This window comes from Diceros bicornis, chromosome 10, assembly GCF_020826845.1.
Source record: "Diceros bicornis minor isolate mBicDic1 chromosome 10, mDicBic1.mat.cur, whole genome shotgun sequence".
NCBI classification, from domain to species: domain Eukaryota; kingdom Metazoa; phylum Chordata; class Mammalia; order Perissodactyla; family Rhinocerotidae; genus Diceros; species Diceros bicornis.
The window spans coordinates 50,343,178-50,357,976 of NC_080749.1; the positions used below are offsets into that span (position 1 = coordinate 50,343,178).

General features: G+C 37.0%; 1 protein-coding gene across 2 annotated transcripts in view; it reads left to right on the forward strand.

Annotated features, from left to right (window-relative positions):
• Positions 1 to 14,799, forward strand: part of CERS6 (ceramide synthase 6) — a 309,352-nt gene that overhangs the window by 155,877 nt on the left and 138,676 nt on the right. For both annotated transcript variants that reach the window (XM_058549178.1, XM_058549179.1), the window contains exon 4: positions 13,995 to 14,052. In XM_058549178.1, the coding sequence (XP_058405161.1) occupies positions 13,995 to 14,052 (58 nt within the window). The remainder of the gene's footprint in view (positions 1 to 13,994; positions 14,053 to 14,799) is intronic.

Consider the following 14,799-nt stretch of genomic DNA (forward strand, 5'->3'; position numbering starts at 1 on the left):
CCTGCCTGGTCCCTGCAGGATTTAAGTTTGCGACTCCTTGTTTAGAGGCTTTGGGATTAAAGCTTTTAGATGATGACCTTGAAGTTTAGATAGTTAATTTTGTGGCTGTCAAGTATCTGAATGCAAAGGAGTTTAAAAACGCATGAATAAACATAAACTCATTTTATTCGTCTGTACGTCTTCAGTGGTCGATTTCTCCACGTGTCATGTCTTATTTATAATACCACATTGCCATGGAAATTCACTGCTGTACTTTTCACTTCCCAGTTCTACTAAATTTTACTCTTAACATTTTCAGAGCTGCTTGTACAATGTGCAGATTTAGTGTGGTAGCAAGCTCAAGTGGTTTTGTAATATTAAATATTAAATAACTTTAAAACAGCAAACAAGGGAAAAATAAGAAGCCAGCCAAATCTTGACACATGAATTTAATAAAGAAGCAACGAAGAGTCTCTCATTTACATGACCTACTGCTTAACCCCTATAGTAGAATGAAGGCTTCCTCCACACTTGTAACTTTTTCAGATCTCATATGAAATGTCTGTCCTAGAGTCATATTCTAGTTTAGTAGTCTGTCTAGCCATTGGCACTGGCCCATCCAGTTAATCATAAAACTTGGCTGAGAAATCACTTACTGGGTGCGTGTCCTATACCTCCTGTATAAAGATAGTAATGATAGTTGAGTTATTGAATGCTTGCCTTGTGTTGAAATGCTATTCTATATACTTTACAAGTATCATCTCATTTAATCTTCACTCCAACCCTTTGAAGTAGGTGTTATCTTCATTTTATAGATGAGATGATAGAGGCACAGGGAATGCCCAAGGTCACACAGACTCTGTAAACCTGTGGATACAGTATTCCAGCCCAGGACGTGAACATAGCCTCCCTAGTGCTCATCCTGGGTAGATCTAAGACAGATCTTTCACTCGAACTGAAAATCCAACTGGTTTTTGGTCACTTAAAGGATAATGATAATATACATTATCTTAATATTAGAACAATATATTATGGGTACAAATACTTCTGCCCTGGGAGGTGGAAACCAGAGAAAACTTTAGAAAGATCATGATAAATTGAATTGGATAAAGAGAAGAAGAAGTCCCGGGAGCAGAGATAGGTATGAACAAAGTACTGAGGCATGAACGTGAATGGGCTGTTCAGGAGGAAGGCGACCCTGATACCTGGGAGATCATATTTGTAGGCAATATGTGGAGACAACTATGTATTCATTATTTTCAAACTTAGGGTTAAGGTTAAAAAAAACATGGAATCAACATGTCAGGAATGAGATTTGTCAAGTCACCTTGAAGAGGTGATTCCAGGGATGGCTTGGGCAACATTTGGTTAGCTTCACCCAGCTAAGGAAAGGGGAGGGGCATGGAGACATTATAATTTCCCCATTGTAGAGGACATTCTGAGATACAGGTTTGCTGAGTATACAAAAGCACTGGGGAAAAGGAGTGTTGGCTTTGGGAATGGTAAGACTCGCTCTTTGGTGAAAGTGCCTTAGGCCAGCTGAAGGTCGCCAGCTCCTCTTGTTCTATGTTTTGCAGTCAGTCTCTCAATTATACTCTAGATTTCTGTGTAGATTTCCCTGAAGGAAAAGAAACTCTCCTTCATGCCAAAGCAATATTCTGGACTGTGTGAATATTTTCTTTTTCATGATTAAATTAATCATTTGGCATGCTGTCTTAAATGTCTGTCTGTGGATCTCAGCGAAGGCTAGCCCACCTCTGCAAGAAAGATGAAGACTAGAGGTGCTGGACTAGGGCAGAGACTGAGGAGAGGGAGCAAAGGAAATAAATGAAATAAACATTTCCAAGGTGGAATTTTGAGATTTGATGAATGATGTAACAGAGGGGTTGAAGGAGGGGGAAGAGTCACAAATAGGAAACTGAGTGGATAATGTCCTTGACAGAGATGGAAAGAAGAAATAGAGTGGATTTCTGCGAGAAAAATAACAAATGTTTCATTTTTGAATTTTGAGTTCGAGGTGCCTATGTTGGTGGAGAGGTCCAGTGTTTGGGTGTCCAGGGTTATAAAGCCGGTTAGAGACAGCGACTGCACAGCATACAGGGAGTGGGCGAGTCATCTAGATGGGGCATATGGAGTGAAAAGCAGGCTGAGGATGGAACCTTGGGTATCACTCACATCAGAGAAGAGCAAGGGCGGTCTGTGCAAGAGGCGAGAGAGGCAGAGAGTATGTCATACCAGGTAATACTAGCCGGCACGAGAGATCATGATGCTATTATAAAGTGGGCAGCTCAGTCTCACTGTGTCCCCATGCTCGCAGTGAAAAGAGGGTCCTAGTTTTTTAAAATATGAGGTGCTGCAGTATGAATATAGCTGCTGTACGGGCAACTCATTACTCTTGCAGTCAGCACATAATTCCTGTGGTGTCAGCCAGTCAGCCAAGAATTTCATTGTGTGTGTTGTAAGTGGGTTTAATTTTGTGAAATGGCTTATTCTCCTATGCAGGAGTGCAGGTTGACTGACTTATGTTGAAAAAAACCTCAGTGATGACAGATTGTTAGTCTAATTATGTCCCTTTCTCTAAAAGAGGAAGGAGTAAGAACATGATCCTCCTAAGTAGGAGATATTAAAGTTAGAAGCCTACCCACCTATATTTGTTTCTGATTGGAATATCCTTGGCATTCATGGACTTAACTTTTATACATACACACATACATAGATATATCCATATAAAGACATACATATACTTACATAATATACATATGTGTATGTATATATGTGTGTACATAAATATACACATACATACACATCTACATCTACAAATATATATTCTTCACAGACAACTTAAAAGTCTCGGAGGTGAGACATGATTTTAAATGTTTCCATGGTGAGACTGGTATGTCAGGGTAAGTAAATTAAGAATGAGCCTAGTCAGCAACCTAGGATCCATTCCTGTCCATCTCTCTCTGTTTTTAGATCTTTCTTCCCCTGCTCACTAAATTCTCCTAACAACCCTGAGAAATAGGTATTTTAGTCCCCATCTTCAGATGAGAAAACTAAAGAAATTTTATGCTAGAGTTGAAGGCAGGATTTAGGGATACATGAAGGTCTCCATACAAATCCCTGTGGAAGGTCTGCTGCTCAGTCTCGTATCCACTTACGAGATATGCAGTAGAGCCTGTGGCAGAAAACTGACACCAAACAGGGCAATAGAAAGAGGCAAATTAATTTCTTTCTTAAACTCAAAAGGACACATATTTTGAAAACTTAAGTACCATTAGTTCCCATTTTCTTCTTTCCATGCAATTACAGCATCAGTGCTGAACAAATGACTCTGTCTTCCATCTGCTTTCAGATGAGAAAAAAAATTACATATAGACTATGAAAGCACTTGATGTTCAAGGGACACATAACATTAGTTTGACTCTAGATGATAATAAATATTTGGCTGCTTTTACCTTAACCACATACTTAAGAATTGTGACATTTGCGAGTACGTGCTCCAAAGTCATATTGACTAAATTTATTTTTGGCAACAGGAGAGCAATCTTGGCTTTATTCCTTTTTTTATCCTTACCCTAGATGAGTGTTACTTGGAAAAATGCTCATTTATCTTTTTCTGATTTCCACAAATTATGGCCTTTCAAACTTGAGTATACATGGACTTTAAGCTCACAATTATAAGTTTGGTCTATAGTCAGGGGAATTCTAGGATTAATGAGAGATATTTCATAGGCAGAATGACTTAACAGAAGTGTTACTGGGGCCATTGATTTTTGGCAGATATATTTTGAGTAGATTGTAGGGGACTGGATCTGGTGTTGGAAAGACTGACAGAAAGGGACAAATACCAGTGATGCTGAATTCTACTTTACTGGGTACTTGACAAAGGAAGTCAACCTGGAGAGAAAAGGATGGATCCCAAGAAAGAATTGAAGAGACAATCAATATAATTTAATTGCTAATAGAACCTATGAACAAAGCATTAAAAAAAATCCAAATCAAAGTAGTTAAATCTAAGAAACTGAGCACAATAGATTTAGAACTAAGTGTGAAAAGCATACAATATCTGAAACACTTCTAATGGCAGTTTTAGCCCTAAAAGCATGAGTATAAGGACAGGAAAAGAGTGAAATTAGTTATGATGCTTAGAAAAGCATGCTTGGGGTAATGGCATAAAGAATAAGTCATTCATAGTTTCTAGGTGTGAGAGAAAGGAAACACAGTCATTTAATATGCTTTTAGTGGGCCGGCCCCGTGGCTTAGCGGTTAAGTGCGCGTGCTCCGCTACTGGCGGCCCGGGTTCGGATCCCAGGCATGCACCGATGCACCGCTTCTCCGGCCATGCTGAGGACGCGTCCCACATACAGCAACTAGAAGGATGTGCAACTATGACAAAAAAAAAAAAAGGAGGAGGATTGGCAATAGATGTTAGCTCAGAGCCGATCTTCCTCAGCAAAAAGAGGAAGATTAGCATGGATGTTAGCTCAGGGCTGATCTTCCTCACACACACACACACACACACACACACACACAATATGCTTTTAGTGAGCATAGTTCTTATTCACACTATCTTTTTCATAATGAAATATTTTAAAATACAGGGACTAATATAACAAAGACCCACTCAGCTCTATATAATGCTGTTTTAAAGGACTAAAATATTATGGAAGCAGCTGAAGTCCCCTGTATACCCCTTCTCTGTTCTCTACTCCTGGAGGTAATCTTTATCCTGAATTTGGTATTTATATTTCCTTCTTTATTTTTATGCTACATATATGTGTGTGTGTGTATGAACATTATATATATATTCATGAAATATATAGCATTGTTTTGCATATTACCAAACTTTATGTAAGTGCTTAATCTATTTTTTTGAATCAATGCTTTAGTCAAGACTGTTCTGCTTAAATTAAGTAAGTTCACATTTGACCTGAGAATGACAAGTGAGGGCCGGCCCCGTGGCTTAGCGGTTAAGTGCGCGCGCTCCGCTGCTGGCGGCCCGGGTTCGGATCCCAGGTGCACACCGAGGCACCGCTTCTCCGGCCGTGCTGAGGCCGCGTCCCACATACAGCAACTAGAAGGATGTGCAACTATGACATACAACTATCTACTGGGGCTTTGGGGGAAAAATAAATAAATAAATAAAATTATAAAAAAAAAAAGAATGACAAGTGATTAGGTTTGACTTACCTCCAACCTCAGTGACTTTGCATTGGTAAGTCTGTTGCTTCTCAGAGAAACAGCTGAGCCTTCAGCAAATGAGGAAAACTATTTGGAGTCACAGAGTTAATTATTGATGGAGGTAGAAATAATTTCAGGAAATGTTTACTTTGAGGCTAAAACTCAAGTCTGCGTGATTGGTCCACGAGATGAGTCACATCTTTTCCCCTAGCTAGAGTATTTAGTTGTACTACTAAACTAATGAAGGTTTGAAAGCTATCTTGGTTATTTAGATTGTATATCAGAGTTTCCAAAAAAGGAATCTTTAATCTCACCTTTATTTCATTCTTTAAGATATATGGGATGTTTTTCAAACTAGAGTCAATTTACTTTCTCCCTAGTTGATGAGCATCTCTATTGTACTCATGTAATAAATTTAGTGTCCCAGTAACAGTTTGAAAAGGAGAATATTGACCTAAAAATCATGTTACATCTTCTAAAAAATGTTCTCAGATGAAACCTATCAGTTAGTTAACTAAAACTTCAGGTCTATCCCTCACTTCGAAATACTGCATCCTAAATATAAAGAAAAATAATCTTTGGAGGGAGATATTTTGGCTAAAATCCTGTGGAACAAGAAAGAAATATGTGTCGGCATCATTAATATGATTCAATAATGTCTGATGGCTTTGTTAGACTTACTAAATGCAAAATAATTGAAGGGCCTTATTTTATTCTACAAACCAAAAATCTAGCCAACCCACCAAACCACCCAAACAAACAAACAGAAATCTGAAACCTGTAAAAAATTTGGGTGTTGGTTTAATTTGAGACATTCGATGTCTATACACTAATGGACATTATATTGCCTCCTCAGAGAATAGGCAGTGTATCAGGTAGCTTCTGAGTATTTTCTGAAACTTATGATGTAGTTATCCATTTCCAGCCTTGACTTTATGATCTTAGGGCCACAAGATGCTGGGGAAGGAGATCTGGTGTGAAAAATAGGGAGACCTGTTTTCTTTCACCAAGTTACTTGCAAATGTAGAGAAGTTGCACAATTCTCTGGACCCAGTGTTTTCATCTCTAGAACAAAGATGTGGATAGATTTCCAGGGGTCACTGCCTAGCTGTTAAGAACAACCTCGGTTTTGAGGAAATAAAATCTGGAGGATGGATACCTCTGCCATGTGCACAGAAATATACTAATGTTACAATAAAACACCCATCAGACCAAATCCTTGCCTTCACTGAGCTGTTTTCCTGCTAGGGTAAGCAGCATACATTCATGACACCTAACTAGGACTCAAGCTAAGTCATTTCACTTTGTGTGCGCCTTACATTATGCAGAGAAAGGGAAAGAAGACAACAGGGAAAGTCTTATTTGGCCTCTTGCCTTAGCACAGACAAGGTGCTAAAGTGGAGGAGATGGCTGCTGTCAAGAGTAATTCCACTGATTTTGTTTAATGTGATAGGAAAAAAAACTGCAGAGTAATGTTATTCACAGTAAGAAATAAGTTTTCATTTTTGTGTTAAAATAAAGGGGCAATATTCAGTAGTAAGGAGCATGGTCTGTAGAATCAGATTGCCTAGATTTGAATCCCAAATGCTCTACTTGCTGTGTTTTTAGGCGAGTTACCTAAATTCTCTCTTCTTGTCTGTAAGATGGGAATGATAGTAGCATCAACCTCATAGGGTTCTCATAAGATGTAAATGAATTATGCATACAAAACTCTTATGATGTTCCAAGAATGAAGTAAGTACTCAAGAAATGCCAGCTATTATTGTTTTATAAAAATACATATGTGATCCTCAAAGAAAACCTAGTAAGTAGAAGTACTGTTTACTTCATAAAGATGACTATTGCTGTTAAGCTTGAAACCACAATTACTTCACTTCAAAACCTTGTGGAAGTGAGTACGTCAGATATAATACGGAAACCCCTTTGAAAGCTTTTTATAAGTCCAGTTGTACTTGACTGAAGAAGTGATAAAATATGAGTGTAATATGTTTATATTGTAGCTTTGTTCATATCTTATGAAAGTCATCAGCTCTGAGTTTTTAGTAGAAAAATAGGAATTCAAGCTACTTTGTGCTTAGAGGTAAAAAGATAGACATATATTTTAAAGTATCGATATAATAAAGTCTATACTAATTTATTTCAAAATATATTCTACTCATTTATCTAACTCCGTAGTTTTACTTCATTTGTAATAATTTGCAATATACAGTGGCATGATTTATATTAAATGTTAAATTTTATGAAAGAAAAGATATAAGCCCTACTTCTCTTTATGTATTTGATAAGAAATGAATTAATCTTTTTTTTAGCTTAGATGATGGAATAGCTAAAATGAGAAATGTCTCAAAATTAATAAATTGAATCAGAATCATAGGAACTATATACTATATTTTATTCTCTAACAATGTATCCTAGTTTTGCACTCAATAATAGTATTTTTCATTATTTAGACCATTCCAGAGTTGACTCTCTTTGATTCCAAATTCCTACTATATTGATCATTTAAAAATTGCGTTAGCAGTATATGGAGTGTCTTTCCTCTTTCTTTTTCATATTTTGCACAGTTCCTGGAAATAGTTGATAAAATTGTTTGACTAAGAACTATTTGGGTTAAAATAAACTTAAAAGTAAATAAATGGAAGCCCTTGTACCTTTAATAAAAATTTGGATGTCAATTTAGGGGCAATTCCTTATAAAACACTGTGTTTGCTATCAGAAATACAAAGATAGGTAAGACTCAGTCTTACCCACTTGGAATTCACAAGCAAGTCAGAGGTTTGTTGCTGTAATCAAAGATGAGTTGAGGAGGTGAGAAACACACCGTCAGAGAATTACAATGCTTTCAATGTTGTGGTGTTCAGAAAAGGTGGCTGTATGGAATAACTAGCATTTGACATAAATCCCGAGGGAGGGATACTGTTGTAGCACGGAGAGAGGAGGAGTGGGTAAGACGGAGAAAGGCCCCCTGGGTAATTATTATTATTATTTTTTTAAAGATTTTATTTATTTATTTATTTTCCCCCCAAAGCCCAAGTAGATAGTTGTATGTCATAGCTGCACATCCTTCTAGCTGCTGCATGTGGGACAGGGACTCAGCATGGCTGGAGAAGCGGTGCGATGGTGCGCGCCCGGGATCCGAACCTGGGCTGCCAGCAGCGGAGTGCGCACACTTAACCGCCAAGCCACGGGGCCGGCCCAACCCTGGGTAATTACTGTTGACTTCAGTTGACAAGCTCAATGTTATTTTAGCTGCCCTCATGTTGAAAAATGTGACAGTGCAGTCCTTCCCTATCCCCGGTTTTGCAAGTAGCCAGTTTCTGGATAGTCTATTCTCATTACGTGGTGTTCATTAATGTCCCCTCAATTAGAAACACCATTTTAGCTGGATACATTGTCTTCAATTTTCAGGTGTATAAAATTGGCAAGAGGCAGCATAGCCTACTAGTCCAGAGCTGGATACTGGAGCCAAACTGCCTGGTTTCCAATCCTGGCTCTCTCCCTTACTAGCTCTGTGACCTTTGTCAAGTTATTAAACCACTCTGTGCTTATTTCCTCATCTAAAAAACAATAAAGATGATGAAAATAGTTCCTACCTTGTTGTGTGGAATAGATTCACTCAATGACTTCCTACTTCAAAAGTGCTTAGAACAGCTCCTGGCACAGAGGCGGCATTCCAGAAATGTTGTAAATAAGATAGCCCCATGTGCCTTCCCTGCTCTCTCTAGAATGTTGTGCTGACTTGAGCTCATGGGGCTGCTCTGGATGTTTTTCCCTGCTTCTGCCTCCTCTATAGATTAGGATCCTGGTGCCATTTGGGTGACACCTGGCAGCAAGACACAAGACCTCAACGCTCTAATTCCCTGCTTTTATGGCACATTTTATTAGTCTTGATTTTAACAAAGAGCCCTTTCAGCCTTGTTGTATAAGGACAATAAACCAGATTCAGTGGGTGCTAGTTTTAACTAGCTTTCCATTCTAATTTTCAGGATTGATGGATATAAAAGGTTTCCATGTCCCAACAAATGTAGTGGAACACATTGACTTTTCTAGGCAAAGAAGTGTGCTCTAATTCTGTGGAATTTTAGATGGGGCTTTAGAGTCAGCTCTGCGCTAGGTGTGTGTCCTGGTTTTGCCACTTAGAACAGTGTGGCCTTGAGCAAGCTAATCCCAGGGCCTCAGTTTCCAATAGAGGTTCCTACCTTGCAGAGTCCATTCTTCATCTGGAGCCTTTCTGGGATTCCATGGTGCTTCTGAGCATCCTCCACAGACAGCTTAGGCTCCAGGTCCTGGTTCTGCTAACCAGACTCCAAAATGGGATGGTTGTCCTCACTCCTGTTTTCTGTGTCCTTGTGAATTTATACTTTACTTAACAAAATCCCTCTTCTGCCTGTTTAGTGCTGCATTCATAAAGGCAGAGAGGTACGTTCATGCATTCAATTTGCCATCTTTAACCAGGAGTCATCGTTAGGTTTTTAAAGAAATATTCTTTATTTCTCTTATTATCATAACAGTCTCTTTTGAAATTTCTCTGTAAGAATAAATTTACTGCTTCCATTCTCCATTCCCTGCTTTCATTAATATAATCTGAGGATTCATCCTGTGGTTATTATTGTTAAATATTTTATATTAAATTGTCCCAAAAGAATAATTACATTTAATTTGGTAATGAAATTTAGGGTAATTATTTATGTTGCTAACTATAGTCCTTTTATTCTAAAGTTATGCTTTTCAAATTCTTAGTTTTTATTTGTATCTGGTAGGTTGGAATTGACCTAATTTTCTAGTAAAAGTTAATGAGTAATATATTTTCAGAGCCTCTGAATGTATGAGACTATTTTTCATATTCCTTCACAAATGATAGGAAGTTTGGCTGGCAATGGCTTTCTTTGATTGAGTCTTCTCTTTCTTCTGTAATTTAGTAATATAGAGGATAAATTTAAGACCAGTTGGACATTTGTTCCTTTGATAGTGACTTATTTTCATTTGATTTGTGTGTTGACTTGTTTTTGTTTTCATGCCTGGATACTAAAGGATTTTTTTTTTTTTTTTAACCCTAAGGTCAAAAATTTTGACAGAATGTGTGTTTTAATTGATATATGTTTGGAATACAATTTAGTCTTCTTTTCTTTTTTTCAGTTCAGATTTTTTTTCAATTGTGTCTTTGATTATTACTTCTATTTCCATTCTTCACTTGTGTTTTCTCAGAAACAGCTATAATTAAACTTGTTTTTTCTGGTCCTCCAGATCTAGGATCTTTTTTCATGTATTGGTTCTTTTCTGCAGCCTTATGGGAAGGTTTATCTTCTATGTCAATGATTTAATTTTACACAGTGTGTGTCTACATTTTTCTCCCTCCCCTAATGTGGATAATATTGTCGCTTAATTTTTAGAATCCTTGTAATGCTTCTTTACTTTACCTATAGTCTCTTTTTATCTTACCCAGTAGTCTTTTATTGATTTATGGCTGTCTACTTTTGTTTTTAGGGGACATATTAAAAATGCCAAACACTTTTCTAAAATTTACTTCTGATTCCTCTAGGAAGTCATTTTTAGGAGACAGTTCATTTTTTTTTTTTTTTAAAGATTTTCTTTATTTATTCCCCCCCCACCCCCCAAAAGCCCCAGTAGATAGTTGTATGTCATAGTTGCACATCCTTCTAGTTGCTGTATGTGGGACGCGGCCTCAGCATGGCCGGAGAAGCGGTGCGTCGGTGCGCGCCTGGGATCCGAACCCGGGCACCAGTAGCAGAGCATGCGCACTTAACCGCTAAGCCACGGGGCCGGCCCTAGGAGACAGTTCTTCCTTGGAATCTTTAGCATGCTCTTTTCTTTCCATACTTATGCAATACTTCTTAGTTGACCTATACTGACATTTTTCTGTTATTTTCATTCCTGAATTTGGAAATATCCATCTAGACCTGCTCCAGTGAGGGTGCATGGGTTGCTCTTGGCCCCACTCCCTGTCCTCTTGTTTGCCTGTGAAAATCCTCTTTTAGATCTCTGACTTTGTAGCAGATAGGCTTTGGCCCATTCTCAATGGACTAGAAGAATTTCATCTAAAACAGCTATCTCCAATGCCTTGTTCTCTGTCACTCTGCATATGGATTATATAAGAACAGCAACTCCCAGAATGCAACACCATCTTAGATCATCTTGTCCCTAAATCTGCTTTTCTGCAACTAAAACTTCCAGAGTGCTAACTCCTTCCCTTTCTTCCCACTCATCTTTTGAAAGTAGCAGTCATAATTGATGGGATGGGGAGATTCTTCTACTGCCTCAAAAGTATCATTCATGACAGAGAGCTGTCTAGTTTTCTGACTGATATAGATTTTTGCATTTCTGTACAAGACGGCAGAAAGTGGAGAAAGGGACATATACAAAGATTTTCTTACTTCCTTCAAGACCCATAGCTTGTTTCTCGTTTCCTCCAATTACATTTTTAAATCTAATTTTATTCTTTTTTTTGGCTGTAAGAATTCCTATCTGATCTTTCGATAGGTTGAAGGTCATTTCTTCCTTTTTGTGGTTGCATGCATGTTTATTTACCGCTCTTTTTATAGATATTTTAGTGGAGAGAGGCTATAACAGGGGCTGGTAGCTAGACACCATTTAAAACTGTAACTTATATGAAACTACACAAATAAAAAAAGTACTTTTTGCATGTGGCAAAGTGCTGGAAAATATTGCTTCCTGCAGATATTTTGTGGAAATAAACCCTGCCTTGTAAATATTCATCACAAGTTGTTATTCAGATGATGGAGGCATTGATGTTCCTGTAATAGAACCTATGTCTTATGAAAACTGGGTCATTTTAGTGATGAAATAAAATGTAGATACATAAGTGATTGTAGGAATTCCAATGACCTCCATAACATTTTTTTTATACATAAAAATTGCCTGATCACTGCCTACTAACAAAAGGGTCTTAGAGCTCAAACAGCTGTTATAAATCATTTAATATAGGAGTTGCAAATTCAATTGCCTTCAGGGGCCCAAAAAGTAATCTGTAAATGCGTGAGGTAGATTGGTTTAATACAGTAGAGAGTGGGCAGTATAATATAAACCCACTCTCCCATTGTAGAGATGGACCTGAGGTCAAGGGATATTAATAGATTTGCCCAAAGTTAGGAGAATCTATGTGTCTTAATCATAACCAGCTACATAATTTGCAGGGCCCAATGCAAAATAAAATATGGGCCCCCTTGTTCAACAATTATGAAGAATTTCAAGATAGTGGCAGCAAAGCATTAACCAGGCATGAGACCCTATGTTGACTATGCACGAGTTAGTTATACGCCCTCGAAGCTGTCCCTGGTCTTAACTTCTGATCTAGAATTTGTACATCCAAATAGAAAGAAACACACAGAGTCTCACACACAACCACCAAAAAATTTATAATAGAAATGGGGTTAAAATTTAAGTCCTTGACTGATACTGCAATAAGTAAACCGCCTTTACTTACAAGAGGGCTTTTTGAATGAGGTTTTAGAATCATTGCTCTTCTATATTCTTTGGAAGCTTTCATTGAATCATTACTGCTTACATCAGTTTTTATTGTTCCCTCCTGAATTCAGGTTTTATGAATAATTAGTTGAAGATGTTCAACCCTGAAGTTCAAACCTCTTCTCTAAATGTTGGTTCTGACTTGAATTCCAGAATGTTTGAAGAGTCAATCAGCCCAGGAATGAAACTGAGGGACACTGTGTCTGCTGTTGGGTCTTACTCAGCTCTGGGAGGCCCCCACCATTATTCTTTTCCTCTTAGCCAAAGATAGCTGTCATTTCTTCCAGAAAATTTTATCCATAACTTGAATCATCTCCTAAAATAACCTTTTTTTTTTTTTTTTTTTTACCCCATTTGAAATTTTTGTGTGGCTTGCAAACACAAAAAGCAATTCGCTTCCTGACAGATTGAAGCTGACTAGTCACTTTCTCCTTTGTGTTCATTTACCATTTATACCCACGGTACCACTAACAACGTAACCACAGGAATGCTACTGAGTGAAATCTAGCCAGCTTTTAAAGGCACAGCTATTCACACCAGAAAATATAAGAAATAAAATTGAGACTTGAGTACTAGGGTAAGAGTTTTTTTGTAGTAACTATATATATATATATATATATATATATATATATAATATATATTATATAATTTATATAAAGTCTTTATATAAATAAAGTCATATTTTATGAGACCTAATCATTTAAAATTGAAAGAGAACTTAAAATTTTTCCTCATTAAAAAAGTGAAAGTCCAACAGCCAGATATACAGTTTGGAGTGGTATAAAGTTGTCATTAACAGTTGTACATCTAATGGATGATTTAGATTCCAAACATCCACAAATATGTTGACAAAGAAAGAATTTCTTAAGAGACAAAGAAAAAATCTTACCTGATTTAAAAATGTTGAGACTTTTATTTTTAAACGAATATGAACTTCAGTCAAGTTATTTACTTAAAATCTGGATCAGATGGGGAATTCAAAACTATCTTACTACCTTCTTATTGTTGAAATAGGTTTCTTCATGAGCAATTGACAAGAGGAAATTCACATGTTGGAGAAAGAGAGGATGAGGAATTGGGCAAATACAGTAACTGAGTAAAAGAAAATTTGTTATGAATATAATTATTAATATTTAAAATATTTGCAGTAAGCCATGCACATGAGTGTATGTTTTCAGCTAGCACTGAATTTGCTTATTAAGTTTAATCTCTGGTTGGGGTGGGGTTGTGGGGGAGGGCAAATTTAACAGAGTTTTTTTACTCACATATTTCAGAATATGCTGTGAAATATATAAACTGAATGTCATAGAATTTTTTTTAACCTTCTACAGGTGGAGATTTTCATTTTACCTTTATGTATTCACCTATGGAGTCCGGTTCCTGAAAAAGGTAGGATCTGTCAAATTATTTTATATAATTCTTATGTAACTGTAAGCCTATGTCTCATTTTTGTGTGTGATAGAGGTGATGTTTTAAACACTCAAACAGGCTTCCTAGGAATTGTTTGTGCATTTTCCTTTGACTTACAAAAATATTTGCGGTCTCTTCTTTATAGTAAATAATCTTTAGGCATATACCAAAAATGCTTTTGAAAATAATTTGTTTTTCCTGTGAAAGATGTTGCTAAGTCCTCTGACCACATTACTTATGGACATTAGCAGCCTTATAAAATCCATCTGATGTTTTGAAAGAAATTAGAGTTTCCACATTATACAACTTGAAAAAAATCAATTGTTGCAATGTGTGTTATCATTGTAGCCTTCACCAGTAGAAATGATATTTTAGTGTCTTGCATAGTTATTAACAGGGCAACACCAACTACTGGTGGAAAATTCAGTTCCTTTCATAGATTGTGTTTCCCTTACTGCTGCTTTGCTATTCTTGCATGAACTGAGGCACCTTTGTCTATGAAAGTAAATCTTTGAGGCTGCCATAGTCTTCTTCCTGGTTATTTCAATGCTAATGGCACTACTAACAAGTTAGGCTGCTTAAATTCAAGTCTTATGAAGACTTATATTCTCATAGGTATGCATACACTAACAATAATGGTTTGGCAGAAAATGGGAAATTATTTTAAAAAATGTTTTATAGTATTTACCTTTAAAGTGACATCAATGTTATCTTTATTTACTACAA